At 39.1% G+C, this 18326-nt stretch overlaps 1 protein-coding gene across 5 annotated transcripts in view; it reads right to left on the bottom strand.

Annotated features, from left to right (window-relative positions):
• Nucleotides 1–1720: 1720 nt before the first annotated feature.
• LOC122646676 (E4 SUMO-protein ligase PIAL1-like) overlaps nucleotides 1721–18326 on the bottom strand; it is a 96892-nt gene continuing 80286 nt past the window's right edge. For 3 of the 5 annotated variants that reach the window (XM_043840283.1, XM_043840277.1, XM_043840270.1), the window contains 5 exons: nucleotides 14048–14099; nucleotides 5124–5175; nucleotides 4470–4586; nucleotides 3488–4402; nucleotides 1721–2573 (listed from right to left, as the gene is read on the bottom strand). In XM_043840283.1, coding sequence (XP_043696218.1) covers nucleotides 1878–2573; nucleotides 3488–4402; nucleotides 4470–4586; nucleotides 5124–5175; nucleotides 14048–14099 — 1832 coding nt within the window. In that variant the 3' untranslated portion in view covers nucleotides 1721–1877. The remainder of the gene's footprint in view (nucleotides 2574–3487; nucleotides 4403–4469; nucleotides 4587–5123; nucleotides 5176–14047; nucleotides 14100–18326) is intronic. The other 2 variants (XM_043840292.1, XM_043840301.1) reach the window with 2 other exon arrangements.

The following is an 18326-nucleotide window of genomic DNA, read 5'->3' as shown; positions in this document are numbered from 1 at the left end:
CGTAGACCGCTCCAAGTATGCAAACAAACCTAGACCATTGGGCAGGGTGGTCCTTTCAATGGGGGTGGAAGAAAGAAAGATAGAAATAGGGTTTTCCATTAAAAAACTATTAATATTTTTAATAAGACATGAATTGATCACAAAATTTATCGCTTTTTTGTTTCCATGTTTTTTCAGGTCTGAAATGTTTAAAACCCATAACATCCCTTTTTTTTTGTTTTTTGTTTTTTTATCGTTTTCGACCATATTTTTAACCATTCCGTTTGAATTTTGAGCCTTTTAAAACTTGCTATTTCATACAAAAGTTTTATCTTATTCCATTTTTAACTATGGTCTTGAGTCTTGACACTTTCAACCAAACTTTAAATTGAGATGGTTGAATGATGTGTGATTCATTGATCATATGGCAAATATTAAAGTTTAGTTAAAGGATTCGGAATTGGATCAGCTGAACAGCAAACCATGATTCCACTTAATTCGATTCAATGATTTCAAATTTAAGGGAATAAAAAAGGACAAAGCAAGATTGTTTTGAGATCAGAATTAAAGCAAGTCATACTAGATGGTGACAAAGAAAGGAATCTATCTTTTTTATATATGTACACCTTACGCTTTGGGAGCCTTTTTCTTTTTCTCTTTTTTTTTTTTTTTTTTTAAAATTTAAATTCTTCCTATGAAATTGGATATTTTAACTTGGAGTTGGAGAGAGAGAAGGGTGAATTTGGAAATCTTCGCTACAACCACAAGAAGCTCGAGACTACCTTCGCTAACTCTGATTTTGGCCACATTTTCAATAATATATGAGAAATAGTTTTTTGATCGGGTGTGACCTACATCAGCACTCCCATGTGTCTATTTCTCTCCTCCTCAAAACAAAGGAGCAAAGGTGTCTTTTCATATAAAGAGGAGAGAGATGGACTAATGAGAGTACTGACGTAGTCCACACTCCCGGACTGAATTCTTTTTCCCTATTTCTCACCATGGATTGTTAAAAAGGGCTACACTAACTTAATTGCAGAAGTATCTATGCAACCAAATGTCTCCAAACTTTATGTTACAAAGCTTCCAATGAATGTATCCCCATCACCTATCAAATGAACAGAGGCAGACCACAATATAATAGGTTAGGGAAGAAAATATTCATCTTTAACTAAACAAAATTTTCTCATCGTAAGAAGTGAGAAACAGATACAATCAGATAAAAATGAAAACTGGAAGCAAGAACGAAAAAAGTGACAACATTTTTTTCGGCAGATAAAGAAAATGACTTAGAATATAGAGACCCTGTATGAAAATAAGAAACAATATACTCGTAAAGCTAAGCAGTAATCCAATCAAGAATTCCATAAAATAAAAAAAAAAAATAGTCCGATCAAGAATGCATTACCGCTAGACCAATTAATGCAAACATTGAAATAGGACCAAATAAAAAAGAAACGAAACTTGGAAGTGTGGCTATTGCAGTTGTTGGTGAACTTGTTGCTAGGTAGAAGCTTTTGAAGGCATTAAGATCCGATGCTAATTGCCTCTATTCTGTATTCGGCAAGTATCACCGTTCCTCGAGCAACAGCTGTAAACCAACAACTGCTGCCTATCTTGCGAACCCTACCACACTAGCATAGCAGAGACTCAGGGAAAAGGGAAAAGGGAAAAGGAAAAATGTGTGGGTGTGTGAGAGAGAGAGAGAGAGAGAGAGAGAGAGAGAGAGAGCCTAGTTTTCCAAAAATGCTATACAAGTGGGAATGCACCATAATCTATACATAAAATGTCATCCCATGCTTAAGAAACTCAAAAAGCAACTTTACAAGACATTGACTTTGGGGCAAAATTGGCTGTACTATCTAAATTCACAAAATGTACTAAAAATCCACAGTAGATTACCCTAAGTGCCCCATAGATCCAGGCCTGCTGGGTTCTCCTGTCCTCGAGTAAGCTTGCTGCGACAGTCCATGGGCATTGATACCATTGGTAATAAGCACATGCAATTGGGAAGGACCAGAAGGGGACGAACTCTGATTGGGTGGTTGTCCGGAAACTTGTGCTGGATTTGGTTGGCCCATATACTGGCTAAGAGCCGCAGAATAGGCCGGCCCTGTGAGGCTTCCCCTCATTCTCCCTGAGGGACGCCAGTTGTGCTCTGATGATAATTCAACTAATTCATCTGCCCTGGAGACAGGTTGCACCACATTTCCTCCTCCCTGCTCATCCACTGGCATTGCTAAAGAAGATCCTGTTCGGGGTGATTGGAGTTGAACAGACAGTGTTGGTAGTCTTGCCATCTGTGCAGTTCGCAAACCAGCAGACATAGGCAGAAGATGTTGATTGGTTGTGCTTCCTGTTGCCAACCCAACTCCCCGTATCCCTCCTTGCTGAACCTGTGTTCGTGGAAAATGAGTAGACTGCGACAGACTTGAGGGCCGGCTCATATTTTGAGGCAACCTCGAGTTTGGAGGTTGCTGGTGGGTAAGCTGGGAGGAACTTCTTAAAGCACCTGCAACTTGGCTAGTTGCCGGAAGGCCAACCACCTGTGGGAGTGATGGAGTTGGAAAGCATAGTCGTTGATGATCCCAGCTCTGTCACAGAAAACATTGGCATCAAATGGAAACACCTTAAAAAGGTACAGAAGTTTAAATTAATTTTGCTTGTTCTATTGAATTTAATGGGCGGGCCTTGGCACAACAGTTAAGTTGCGCTATTGGAACCTGTTGGTTGCGAGTTCAAAACTTGGAAACAGCCTTTGTTGCGAAGCAGGGGGTAAGGCTGTGTACATTTGCCCCTCCCAGACCCTGAAGTTGCTGGAGCCTCATGGATTGGGACACTTTTTTTTTTGGTTGAATAAGATATCATTGCTCAATAACTCGTAAGTGTGAAAATGGAAATATTGGAAAAAAGATAAACACATTTGAGCGGTACAGTTACTAGATGCACAAATTTTGGGAGAGTGATCGTCTTACACTTACCTTTCCTAGCATCCCTGCTTGACCACAGGGAGTATTAAACCAATAAGGTCAGGCACATTATTTAAATTCCCATTACTTGACACCATTTCCCTTTAAGAAGAGAGATGAATGACAAACTAGACTTGGCCAATAGAAGTAATTGATCCCCAAATCCCCATCAGGTGAGATCAATCATAGCCTAAATTATATGAATCAAATATGGAGCATAAAAAGACCTCTTGATGATGAGCGAAACCTAAGGTTTGTTTCCAGAGACAACAAGATAATGTACCAACCAAACATGCATATGACATGACTTGGAACCCACCATTTTCATAGACCTAGCAGATCTCTGAATCCAAAAATAAACCCTACTGGATGATCAAGATAGTCTATCCAACTATTTCAACAGGACATCGCTAGGTGGGGACTGTGGGGTTGCATAATATCTATTTCTACTGGTTGACTAATAGCATCAGTAGATGAATTCAATCAAACTACAGATGACAATGGATTTTAATTCAGGAAACTTCAAGAGGAAGTCAAACCTGTATCATCGAAGCATGCTGCATTGAAGAAGATGATGCAATGTCTGAAGTCGGCAGAGGATTCATGAGCGATCTAGAGAACTGTTGTTGCCTTTCTGTCTCATCACCAACTGCATTGAAATTTGTATCCCTTACACTCTGAGAAACAGGAGGGGCACCCCTTGTCAGCAAAGTTCGCAACCGTTGATTTGAATTTGTCACTTGAGTCTGAGCAGGAAGAGCCTGAACTGCTATAGGAGTTCTGCTAATATTTCGGGATAGTGCTGGCCTTCCATTTTCGGTACTGACAATTGAGTTACCGAATTGTGATGGTTGTATCTGCAAATTAAAGGGGGCAGAAAATTGAGCTGGATGTACAAAGGTTGTGGATTGAGTGGCCCCCTGGACATCAGCAACTTCTCGATTAGGAGCAGGAGAGATAGCATCAGTTAGCACAGGAGATGGCACAAAATTGGTTGGGGTAGACTCAGAAATGGCACCAGCTGCATGAGCATCCAGCATACTGCTGGAGCCTGCTGGTCCAAAAGTGTTATTAGAAGTGGACAAGAAAATTCCTTCCCAGAAATCATCTTCGATTTGCGGACCAGAACTTAGAACCACCTCAGCTGTAGTGTTGGCTACTGGTGGGATAACCAGACTGGTAGCCACAGAATACCCTTGGAAGTTATCCCGGAAGGGTTTCCTGTCTTCAGTTTCTAACAGATTAGTAGTGTATGTTTCATCATCTTCCCCAGTGAGATCCACGACATTAGCTGGGTCCTTTGAGAACTCATGCTGCTCAGGCCCATTATTTTCACAACTCTGGGTTCCACTATGTGGTTGATGTGCTTGGTCATTACTATCAAAGGCTGACTTCCAGGATCCATCCACTAAGATAATAACATCAGAGATGCCCTCTGCTACCTCTTCCAAGACCTGAACAAGAAATTCCAGGTTTATTCAAATAGGACAAATGCCCAAATGTGAGATCAATAACAATTACCTTAACCATATTGCGGTCGATACGTAAGTCAGTGTAGCAGACAGAATGGTTGCAATCAGGGCAGCGCCAGGATGGTCTTCTACAGTTTATTTCCAGGAAGTTGTCATAGTCGAAACACTGTGAAATACAAAACCTAAGTCAAAAAGACTAACATGGCTCAAAACGTCAGCTTACTATGACCTATCGACCATACAGACAGCATACAATGACAGCAGTCACACCATCAGGTAGTCAGATCCAATATTATATGAACATTAGAGATCTCATATGCTCAAGGTAAACCAAATGGGAGATCCTAGCAGTAATTACTATACCCAGACTCCAAACCACATTATGACAATCTTAAATGAATAAAGCTATTAATAAGAAAACTTTCTTAATGCAAAAGAGTATAAGGCACTAGACTGAAGTAGATTAAATTCAGAAGCAATATAAATTTAAATTTTCGGACAATCCGAAATAGTAAACCAGAGATAACTAGGGTAATTACTTCCCCATTGTGCTCTGCAGGAGGCTGGGCACAGTGGTTCCACTCCTCTCTGCAAGTATGGTGTATGGGCCATTACTGCTGTGGTTGACCATCTTAGTCAAACAGACAGGAAAAAAGAATTACTTCCAAACAATGCAAATTTGTTGATATGTTATGAAACTCACCTGATGATGTTTGCAAAGATGTCCTTTGACAGGAGTTCTAATACGTGTGTGACTGTTAAAAAATGGACATACAATGCAGATCAATTAGTAATGAACCAACAGAATCCAGATGTCATAGCCAGTGCAAATATCATCTAGCTTGAACCACCCCCAACCCCCCCCCCCCCCAAAAAAAAAAAAAAAAAAGAAAAGAAGGAAAAGTATCCAATTATAAATCATTAAAGCCTTTTCGTACCAGCCTCAAATTACCTTTATTGCATACGGTACCAGTATTGTGGACATCTGAATGTCATATTAAATTGTAGAGGGGCTTAATGATATTGAGTTGATCTCAACGGTGAATTGTGCAGTGAATCATGAAATTTCCTTCCCTCGCTATTTTATAAAAAATATAAAATAATTTAACATGATCTCAGAACAAATAAACTATGATCACATACCCTCCTTATCCATATTTGCCATAGAAGTAATAATTACTCTCACAGCTTACCTCCAACATGTTATATTCAGTAGATTATAAGATCATCCAGTATTCCTTCTTTCTTTTTTTTTTTCGTTTCTCTCCTGTTTTTTTATTGAGAAAAGGTTTCAAAATATAAAAACTCTCCTCTCTGCTCTCTCTTGGGATGAGCTTTCTAGAATCCAAAAAAGTATATCAAGTTAGTGAGCAACAACATGGTAGGGGACTTCACAATAAAAATGCCTTGACTTTTCTTCAGTAGATTATAAAAAAATAAAAAAAAAGAGAGAAAAAGGGTTCAAACAAGGAACCATGGCTTTACTTAACATGGCTCAACAGTGTGATTCCTGTGAAATTTCAAGGTTCATGGATCATATAGTTAGACCTAAACATTAAACTCACTAAACAGTTGAGAAAAATTAACAAGAAGTTCAGGGCCCCAAATTAATCCAAGAGATCCTAAAGCCAACACACTTCGATGTTTTAATTGGACACTCTGTTCTTCATACAAAATGCAATATAAGTGTGTGCACACACAAATGGACAGAAGAGTTCTCCTGAAGGATATAAGGAGACATCGTCCACTGTCTAAGATATACATGGAGAGATGCAATATATGATAGTAATTCTTTTTGGCCACTAACCAAAAAGGGGATCCTAATTATCCAAGGTCATCTAGAGATGACAATGTGACCGGTTTGTTAAGGGTCTGTATTAAACTCCAAACTCAATCAACCTCATCCATACTGAACCACAGAAAGAATACGCAACCTCGTCAGAACTGTAGGAGATAATGTTGAACTCAATGAAAAGTAATAACTAGAAGAAAAGAGTAGAGATGATCAGATGACAGACTTGCTGCTCCAGACCCATAAATGCTATATTCACCCAAACCCAAGACACAGGTTCCTCAAGGGAAACTGGAACCTGAATCAAAACCTGTCTGATTAGGTGGCATGAAGAAAACAGACTCATTTAATCCACCCACTAACATCCCTATGTTTATTTAAATGATAGATGTTCAAATTTATGCAGACACAAACACTCAGCTGATTGGAAGCTTTGAATTATCAAAATTCATGAGGTCAAAAGATCTCACATCCGAATGATGTGCCTGAATTGCTGTGGTTTTGATAGGTAGAGCCATTGGGAAACGGGGAAGCTATCATAATTCCATATCCACTTTCCATTGTGCAACTGCAGTGTCATGCAACCTCCCTCTCAACCTGTGAGTGCCTAAAAAGCTTTCCCAAACTCAACTTAGATGGATGCTCATTTGGGAATACCGGCACTTCTTAAACTGAAACCTGGTCTTTTTGATGGGAGGGGAGATTCAGACTAATTGCTATGGAAGGTTATACTTCCAGCATCACTGGATGGAAAAAAAAAGACTTTCATATAGGCAAGCTCAAACCACTGTTTCAACCACGAACATCACACTCCAATGGTACACAAGGACAGGAAACAAGCTAGTAAGATGTCTTTAGTGTTGCCTTAAATTCTGGTCCCTAATTGGACCTTAGCATATACTTTCATTTATTTCTCAATTAATAAATGCTCTTATTCATTAAAACAACCACAACAACAACGCAGCCTTATCCTAACTAAATGGGGTCGGCTACATGGATCATTGCCCTCCAATCAGCTCTATTAGAGCTCATACTTGATACAAGGTCTAAGCTGTGCATGTCTTTCTCACCACTTCTCCAAAGGTCATTTTAGGTCTGCCCCTGGCTCTTTTAGTTCCTTCAATCTGAATCAAATCACTCCTCTGTACTGGAGAATCCAAAGGCCTCCGTTGAACATGGCCATGCCACCTCAAACGACTTTCTCGTAGCTTATCATGTATCGGGGCTACTCCCAAACCAGCTCTAATATGATTATTCCTTACTTTATCCTTCCTAGTTTTGCCACTCATCCATCTCAATATCCTCATCTTCGCTTTTATCAAAATGATGTTTCTTAATTACCCAACATTCCGCACCATACATCATAGCCTGATAGCTGGTCATATGACTGTCCTACAAAATTTTCCTTTAAGTTTTAAAGGAATACACCAATCAGTTCATAGTTGTCAAGGCGACGGCTAGGTGTCCAGGCACTTTGGTCGACTTGGGCGCCTTGGTCGCCTACTTGGTGTCACCTTGGATTTTTACCCTCTTTAGTGCCTTGGGTCGCCTAACCGCCGTGACATCTATGCCAATCACACAACACTCCGGATGCACCTCTCCACTTCATCCATCCTAGTTTAATTATTTTTGAAATATCATCCTCTATATCACCTTCTTTATTTATGATTAAGCCAAGATATCTAAAATAACCACTTTGCAGTATCTCCCTCTCATCAATTATAACCACCTCATTATCCGTCCTAGTGTAACCAAAGTTACACTCCATATACTCCCGTCTTCATTCTACTTATCTTAAAATCTTTTGATTCCAAGGTTAATCTCCATAACTCTAACTTGGCATTAATCCCTACTTTTGTCTCATCCACCAAAACAATATCTTCAGCAAAAAGCATACACAACAAGGGACCTCATCTTGAATGTCTTTGGTTAAATCATCCATGATAAGCGCAAACAAATAAGGGCTTAAAATTGATCCTTCATGTAACCCAATTTTAATTGGGAATTCACTACTTTGGTCCCCCACTGTTTTTAGACTTGTCACAGCACCATCATATATATCTTTAATTATGTCCACATATTTACTTAATTCTCTATGGACTCTATCAAAAGCTTTTTCTAGGTCAATAAAGACCATAGGTAAAATAGCTTCCGTCGTGGATCTTATTGGCATAAAACCAAATTGGTTCTCCGTAATAGTAGTTTATAGTCTCAAGTGGGTTTCAATAACCCTCTCCCATAACTTCATAGTATGTCTCATTAGTTTTATGCCTCTATAGTTATTGCAGCTCCGAATATCACCTTTATTTTGTAAATCGAAACCACGATGATTCTCCTCCATTCATCTGGCATTTTCCTTGTGCTCATAATCTTATTAAACAGCTTTGTTAGCCAAGATAAACCATAGATTCCTAAGCTCTTTCACACTTCTATTGGGATCTAATCTAGGCCTTATGCCTTGCCACTTTCATCCTCCTTAAAACTTCCTGTACTTTAGACACTCCAATTCTTCGTATATATCTACGACATGGGGTGTCTTGATGGATAGTGCAGTCTTCCAAAATACTATTATTTGAACTGTCTTCATTTAGTAGACTACAAAAATAACCTTCCCATCTCTTCTTAATGTCCTCATCCCTTATTAGTACTTTACCATCTTCATTTTTAATACATCTAACACATAGTTGTCAAGGCGGCAAGGCGACCCAAGGTGGTGGAAGGGGTGTCTAAGTGCTTAGGTGACAAGGCGCCCGTCTAGGCGTTCAAGGCGCCCAATTGTTATTTTCTATTTCCCCTCTTTTCTAACATTATTTAGTATGCTACAATATGTACCTTATATTATCAAAAATCAACATTAAGCCACATTAAATCATAAAAAATCATCATTAAATCACATCAAGTCATCAAAAAATCAATATTAAGACACATCAAGTCATCAAAAATCAACATAGAAATAGAAGACAACAGAACTGAAGAAGCAAGCTATTGGAAGTTTGAAACAATCAAAACATACATTTGGTTTATATGTTCTTGGAATTGGTTATTTTTAGGCATACCTAGTCTCACATTTGGTTTATACTGTTCTTAAAAAAATATGATATTATCAATTTTGTTACATGATATTTTTTCTATTAAGTAGAGCACAAAACCAGCTTTCCAATAAATCCAAGATTGCTTAAATCTGATTTATATTGAAGCAGTTATTTTCTAGTCAAACTTTATTTGGTGTGCGCGAATGTTGTCAAAATCGCTCTGAATGAAAATATTTTTTTTTTTATCGCACTTTTGGTTTTTAGCAATGTTTTTCCATATTAATATTTATGAAATTTTTAGATTTGAGAAAAACCCCAGCATTAGAAAGTTGAAAATTCCACCTACCACCAAAAATCGAGTTTTTGTTCTTGAACTGGGGGGTTGATTTGTTTATCCTTTTGGAATTTGATTTTTAACTATTTTTATTGAATTTAAATATGGGGTATTGCTTAGATATAAATAAGATCTTAAGTAAATGAAATAACAAATATAAAAACATTTACTTAAATTATATTGGCGCCTAGGCGACACCTTGACAACTATGATCTAACATGGTCGAGATCTCTACTCTCCCTTTCCCTCACTTTAGCTTATCTTATAATTATCATGTTCCCCTTCCTTTGTGCTCAAATTGTTATAATGATCTTCATATTTTTTCGCCCTTGCCTTTCACACAATCTTCTTAGCTTTATTTTTGACAAATTTATACCTTTGTAGATCCTCTACATCCTTAGTCCTTAGCCATGTCTTAAAACTAGCTTTCTTAGTTTTAATGGCTATTTGAACCTCATCATTCCACCACCAAAAGTCTCTCTAGAGGAATGATGTTTTCCTTTCGATTCGCCTAAGACATCTTTAGCAACCTTCTTAATACAAGTAGTCATTTCATTCCACATCATATTAGTGTCTCCCTCAAAGTCCCACTTTCCTTGTTTGACCACTTCATTAGTAAATGATTAAAAATATCTCCTTTTAAGCTACACCACCTTATCATAGGGCAAATAATCTCACCTTTATTACGGTTCTGTGTAATGAGACACATATCCATGACCACTAATCTATGTTGTGTGGCTAGGCTCTCCCCTGATATAACCTTACAATCCTTACATAACAATCTATCAGACCTTCTAGTTAGGAAGAAGCTCTTATTCATTAAAGTTAAAAATAAAAGCAAATGCCAGATCCCTTTTTAGGCTTGTAAAAAAACATAAACAAAATCATCATTAATTCTCAAGTGATTGAGGTTGTCAGAATTAATCATCTCACTTACTCTTAAAAAGACCATATATTAAGGAAACAATATCTTATCTGCTATGTGACGTAGGAAAAGACAGAGCGACAGACAATTACCATCATGTCTCACTGAGAACTACTAGTCCGTAACTAATATTAATCAAACGGCTTCACCTTCATGAAGTAGATACAATTCTGGCCATAGATGTCGCTTCTCACAGCGGCTCTTTCCACACCTCCAGATATTTGGTGCCAAAGCATCACTTGTTTCCCTATTTTTTCGATTATAGAGTTGGTTATCTTCTCTGTGTGTACTCAGACTGACTTCTTTCAATTGCTTATCCAGCTTCGGTTCGGGCAGATTATATTCCTATAAATAGGATACCAGGGAAACGAGATAACAATGTAGGGGTGTCAATCTTGGGACCGAATAGGGTAAACCGGCATGGACCAAATCAACATGGCCCGTCTTGAACCGAAGTCTTATTGGGCTGGTTTCGGGTTGGGGTATTACGACCCCAAAACTGAACCGAAACACACCAAAAACCGAAAGAGGCCGACACCAAACCAATCTACCCAATAAGAACCGATAACCTGGAACCCTTTAAAAACCATATTTTTTCACAGTTCTATATAAATGTGCACGTTAACCCGACTCAAACCTGGCCAAAATCGAAGCCGACCCGATAACAAACCGATACAAGAACCTGATGTAAACCCGAAACCACACCGAGCTGACTGAACTTTCATTATTTGTTTGGCTTCGGTTTCACCATTCCTACACTGAAATTGATTCAACCCAAACCGAAACCGGCCGAACCGACTGATTGACACCCCTATGCGTGTGTGTCACCGGGCAGGCCCAAACTTCCCAGAGAAGAACCTTTAGTCGAGAAGGAATAGGCAGAAACCTTTGCCTTCTGACTAGCTGCTTTAGAGCAATTGCTTCTCTTTCTTGCTTTTAATTTCTTATCTTGTCTTAAGCTGTCAACAAGAGGTGCTGTCAAGTGTTAACCGCAAAACAGCTCTCTGTGGCACCTACCCCCTGCACTGGCCTCTATTTTTGTATTTCTGAGTACCTTAAGCTTCGATCTAACGCCAGGTCAGGGCCCTGACAAGCAAGAACTCTATCCATGATCTTATTAGACTTCCTTTTTTGATGAGCGTTCATGATACCCCTCCTATTTTAGCAGAGTAGAGCTTGATTCATCGGCTTAATTCTTCCTCTGCTAAGCCCTCCACCTGAGCCCGTAGGACCAAGGACCTTTGGAACTGCCCAAATAAATGCCTTGGGGAAAGGACAGGGAGCTGCCTTTAGTGAAGAAGTAAGGTGTTATAAGTGTATGAAAACAGACATTGTTCTTTCAAGTGTCCTCGCTGGAGATTCAACACACATGCTCATTTCATTGAGCCAGTAGAAGGAGAGAGGGTGATTTGGTTGTGGCCACCAGCTCTGCCTCAATCTATGGGGATTCATCTCCATAGACCTTTTTCTTTAGCAATACAGGCCGATTGGCCGAGGTCGAGCTCCTCCCTTTTTGATAATCTATACAACTTTGTTTGTCTCTATGATTTTCTTTTTCAATAGACAAAAACTTGAGTTTCGGGGTTGAAGTTGGTGATGAAGCCAGTGTTGGTTCTGTCTCAGCAAAGTGCCTACGTGGATGGGATGCCTAGTACAGTGTCCCTTCCTCTTCTTGACCGTAACTAAATGTGGGGTAAGGGTGGTCGAAGATCAGTCATAGATACGCTATCCCTTCCAGCAGGGGAAGGGAAGTGAGAGCTACCAATTGATTTGATATTGGATCATGCAAAAGGATCACATCCGCTTTCAAAGTAGAGGAGTGGTGTTGTTGACCTCAAATGGATGGCGCAAGAGCAGCTGCAGCTAGGAACGAGAAGGGCCTTAGACTGGAGCGTCTCTGCCTGCCAAATCCTTAGTCAAAAGGAAGCTCGGCAACAGATTTTTCCTAACCAAAGTGAGTTGATGCTTATTATCAGAGAAGCTGCCATTAGAAGTGAGGCTCCACGAGGAAGCATAAGTTCAGAAAGCCTGGTAGCAAAAACCTTTCGCCTTTAGCCGCTTCAGTGACAAAGAAAATGAGGAGCCAGGCTCTTGGGTAAGCCTTCCCAGCTTTTATTGCTTGGATTCAACTCCACCATGGACGTGAGCCCCAATGGGTTTGTTGGGCAGGAGAGGAATGATAGTGTCCCATGCGGAGGGAGCTGGCCCAGCAGTCTGGCCATGATTCCAACGAGTCACTGAAACGACAGCAGGAGGGCCCCTGATCCATCAATGGAGGGAGCAAAAAACGTGCTTTGCTCCCCTTTACAGTATGAAGAAAGAAATAAGGGTCAAAGTTTAGACCCCTCACAGTAGTTCTACCTATAGAAAAGATCATGAAAGAGGCAATCAGAATGGTACTCGAAACCATTTACGATACAACAACGTATTGGACCTGAATATGGCGGCCCTTTGGGAACTCTTTAAGCTCTAACAAATGGAACCAAACTACTTTTCAAAGAGGATATTCTTCCATCTAGAGGGGATAATCGTCTATTCAGTATTGGACAATCTATAGTGGTCATATCAATTCTATTAAGTTATTCAGTAATTCCTTTTGGCTATCATCTTGTTCTAGCTGATCTCAATATAGGTATTTTTTTATGATTGCCATTTCAGGTATTGCTCCTATTGGTCTTAGGACAGGTTATGGATCGAATAAGAAATATTTTTTTTTCAGGTGGTCTACGAGCTGCTGCTCAATCAATTAGTTATGAAATGCCATTAACTCTATGTTGCACCAAGGTCCGCCCTCAATTAGTTATGGAACACCATTAACTCTGTGTGATTCGTTGGGACAAACTTCTATTTAATTTACTTTTAACTTTATTTTCACTTTGACTTTGGCTTCTAGTAAAGAAGTTGAATGGGTCACCTAGGCACCGCCTAGGCGTCCAGAATCCAAACTCTTTATTGGGTCCAAGGCAACAGCATGCTTTGTTGACACTTCACGAGTTTACATTAATTTATGTTTATCACTCTGTTTTTTTTTATTTATTTATTAATATGCTTATATTATAATCTATATTTTTTTTATATATGTTGATTTTCTCATATTAGGTCATTACTAGCATCAGTATAGATTCTACATTGCATACAAGCATAATTATATAAAATTATCATTGCTACATTATACATAGAGTCATATACTGCACACCTAGGTGGGCACCTTATCGTCTAGACACCCCTCCAACACCTTAGGTCTCCAAGTCGCCTTGACAATTATGGTTCTAGCTAGTCCAGTTGATTGAGTACTTGTTGCCTACATTGGAGCATCATGCTCAGCCAACTAATGGAACAAATTCTTAGAAGGCAAAAGATTGTGCACATGAAAATCAATATCTGGGAATTCATCAAAATGATCAGTGATTGCACTATCATAATTCAATGCAACCAAAGAAACCACATTTTCTGAAATTAAGGCAGATCAACAAGTGCAAAGAATCTAGGAGATTATAAGTAGAAGGGCACAGAAACATTTTTTGTGATGGATAGGAAGTAATACCTTATCGGACAGTTGAGTGATATCCGTGATGGGCCCACAATTACGTCAGAGTCTATTATTTAATGTAAAAGCAACAAGATGTGTTAGTTTTGCATTCAGGTTTCCAAAAGACACAAACAAATTACGAAATCCAAGTTACAAACATAGCATAATCAGAATTGTGTACAATATGCAGATCACCAATGAGCAAGAGATAATCATGAGATACTTGGTACAATTTTGTTGTGTTCTACTCACAAGACATGATTTTTCTTCCAACAAAACAACAGAACATTTATCAAACATACACTGCTGCAAAAGCTAGCCACAAAGAACTAGTTTGTAGAAAACCCATATTTTAAATTTCAACCTACATGTAAATAATGATGCATAGACGACGAAGGATAAATTTGCAAACTACTAAGAGTGTAGAGGACCTACAAAGGTATAAATTTGCCAGAAACGAAGCTAAGAAGATTGAGGGAAAAACAAGGGCGAAGAAAAATATGAAGATCTTATAACAAGCGGAGCACAAAGGAAGGAGGATAAACTATTTACAAGATAGCTAAAGTGAGGGAAAGGAAGAATAGAGATCTCGACATTGTCAGATGTAAAAGTGAAGATGGTAAAGTACTAATAAGGGATGAGAACATTAAGAAAAGATGGGAAGTTTATTTCTGCAGCCTACTAAATGAAGACACTTCGAGTAATAGTGTTCTGGAAGGCTGTATATGAAGGAGTTATGTACTGGTCAAACTTAATTTGGTGTGCGCAAGTGTTGTCAAAATTGCTCTGAATGAAAATATTTTTTTGGATATCAAAACAAATGAATATTTTACCCCCACTTTTGGGTTTTAACAATGTTTTACCATATTAAGATTTATGGAATTTTTAGATTTGAGAAAAACCCCAACATTAGAAAGTTGAAAATTGCACCTACCACAAGAAATCCAATTTTTGTTCTTGAACTGGGGGGTTGACTTATTATCCTTTTGGAATTTTATTTTTTAACTAATTTTATTGGATTCAAATAGGGGGCGTATTTGCTTATTTATGAATAATATCTTAAGTAAATGATTTACTTAAATGATATTTTGGCATAAATAAGTGTATGCCCTGGTTTCTGGCATAAGAAAGTGTTTGTCCTAGTTTCCCACTAAGTGAAACTCCTATTTGAACTTGATTTTTCAAAATCCGATAGTACCATTGGGTTTAAATAACCTAAATAAGTTGTATACCAACTTTCATGACCAAACTAGGTCTAAAACCCACCGAAACCAACAATCGAGTTCCAAAAAAAAAAAAAAAACCCCCAACTCGACTTGCTTTTTGGCCAGGTCGAACGAGTTCTTGAACTATGGGCGGCTGAATCAAAGAGAGAGAAAGGCCCAAGAGATAGCAATAAGCATGTTCCTTTGGGTGTCAGGACACGGAGAGGAGACCAGAGAGGCCTTGCTTTTGACATGAAAAGCAATCTCAATTCTGCTGGAAAGATCTTGAGTTGGGGGTCCATTTTCAGAGGTTGCGCTCCATCCAAATATGATTGATGGCCGCCCCCAAAGGCAAGCTTGCCTACCATATCACAGATAGTTTTCCCTCCAAAAGTAACGTCCACCCCAATCCATTACCTAGCAAAGGCCAGAATCCTCATTCGCCTAGGCCAACACTTAGCAAGAAGGCCTTTGCAAACAGATGAGAACGAACAAGCGAAGAAGAGATGATCGACATCTTCGATAGGGTTCCATCAAAGGCAGTAGGAAGCGGAGACGGGGATCAACTGATGGATGAGGAAGGACTGCATTGCGAGGCAATTTGAGAAAGCCTGTGATGTAGATCAACTCATGAAGAAGAAGAGGCCAAAACACTGTTCACGTGAACAGTATCACAACCCCTTATTTTGCCTTGGTGAGAATATTATTAGAAGATTTTGTGGGGGCCAAGATCAGGTTGCATGGTGCTTTATTCGTGGGGATTTAGAAGTTTAGTTTGGTTTCTAATTTTAGATTTAGAACTTGGTGTTTATTTTATAGTTCTATTTTGAACCTTGCAACTTAGAGTTTCTATTTTAGTTTCATTACTTGTAACCCAAATCTTAGCCTTATAAGGGAATTCCTAATTTTTAGTTTCTATTTTGGAGCTCAATCCTTGGGCCTTTATCTATTGTAACCTACTCATAGAGGCACCCCATAATTTTATGAATTAATGAAGTTGCTTAGATTGCTTTGTGACAAGTTTTGATTATCCTATTGTGAGGATGAAGGGCAGGGAGACTCGCTAGTGAGAGCCAAAACCCCTAAGACTGAGAGAGCCAAATCTCCTTATCCCCTTTTCTTTTCATCTCCTATCTTCTCTTCTTATCCCAATCAATTTCCAACAGTGATGCTGTGCCTGCGATTGTTTCCAACTGTTGGAGATCCTCTTGAAGACTTGATTCAATCCATCTATTGAGTTAAAGTTCTGCTTCTATTGTTTCAACGTAAGGAAGGCCAGAGACTCTCCTGCGATTCTAATTCTTCCCAGAATTTCCAGCAAACTTCAAGTGTTAATATCTATACAACCGAGACTCATATTCAGCAGAGGTTTGGAAAGCAGAATCACACAATCAAGGGCTACACTCGATCCCAAGTTTGGTGTTCTAAATAAATTCCTCTGGTTTGGGAGATCTCCCACAACCTTCTATTTTGGGATCTTGTTCATGTATCATAACTCATGAACATTCTCACTGGAATTGGCTGAAATATTCAGCAAAGATTCTCACTATTGCCTACTCCACTCGATCAGCCTTCTACTTTGGAATTGGCTGAAATTTTCAGCAAAGATTCTCCTCATTGCCTACTCCACTCGATCAGCCTTAGAGCCCATTCTCACAGCTGGTTTGCCTAGTATTTGCTACCTTCTATTTTTGGTGTTATCTTTCCAAATTCTGATTTGCTTCTATTATTGATGATCTCCTGCAACTATTAACGATCCTACTGTAGAGTGGTTCTTAGCTAAACCCCATCTACATTAGGCTACCAATCAATGAAGTTGTGGCGAGAAATGTGGCCATTTAACCAAACCAATTTGCGCAAAGCTCCAAAGTGCCCCGAGTTCGAGTAAGATCCCACACCAACGTGGAACTGAAGAGGCAAGGAGAAGACCAAATAACATCATATCCAGAACCCATAGGTCTTCTAGGGATGGAAGACAAAGCACTCCAATTAGCAGACAATATGGCGGAGGACGAGGGAGGAGGAGCCCAACCATCTTCCCAATGATATCCGCAACCAAGGACTCCTTACTGGAACCCAGATTTTGTAAATAGCCTTGGCACTGACTGAGTGGAGGAGAACACCCCTAGGGTGCCAATCGTCTAGCCAAAAGAAAGTAAAGGCACCATCATCAATCAAGGAGGTAGGAGCCCCATATACAAGAGGGTCAAGCTTCAATATCTTTCTTCAAACCCAAGAGGCACCGGGAGAAGAGGGGGCAGTCTAGATAGAATCGTCATGAAATAACTTGAATAAATCAAATCCACCCAAATACTTTTCTTCTTATCCATTATCTTCTAGATCAACTTGAGGATACCACCATTATTGACCTCTTTAATTCTTTGCAAATCTAGACCCCCTCATTTTTGAGAAGGCAAACAAATGCACAGTTGATGGAGTGAAGAAATCTAGAGGTGTCAAAGCCTTTCCAAAGAAAGGCACATAAGGAACTCCATTTCCTTAATGGTGGAATGGGACAACCCGAAGATACCAGACCAATAAATGTAAGAGGATTGAAGGATCGATCAAATCAACTCAGGGCGGCCAACATAGGAGAGAAGCTTACCCTCTTCCAGAACTAGAGCTTCTTGAGCAAGAGGTCAAGAATAGGGATCATGGTTCAAAATCTCGCCGAGATCTCGAGAAACTCGAACTTCTCGAGACAAGTTATTATACGAAACAAAAAAATGTAAAAACTCAAAAAACTCGACCAAGATTTCGAACATATCGAGAATCTCGAAGAAATCTCGGTGAAATCTCGAATATTTCAAGAATCTCGACCTCTTCAGTACTCATAGAATCATAGTATTGTATTGTTGGGACTTGGGAGTTAAGACGTGGACGACTAGGGTAGTAAGGTGTCTATGACTTATGTATTATCCATTGTACTTAGGTTGGGTGTCTATGTAATATGCATTGTGAACACTTCATTGTATCTTGTGGTTTGTAGTAGAAACTCTAAGCCTTGAACTATTTCTTAAATAATTATTCAATATTATGTGCATGATATACTTGTTTTACTTTCCAATTATGTCTCATATCATTCAAAC

Source organism: Telopea speciosissima, chromosome 1, assembly GCF_018873765.1.
Source record: "Telopea speciosissima isolate NSW1024214 ecotype Mountain lineage chromosome 1, Tspe_v1, whole genome shotgun sequence".
Lineage (NCBI taxonomy): Eukaryota > Viridiplantae > Streptophyta > Magnoliopsida > Proteales > Proteaceae > Telopea > Telopea speciosissima.
This window is presented reverse-complemented; position numbering and strand designations above follow the sequence as displayed.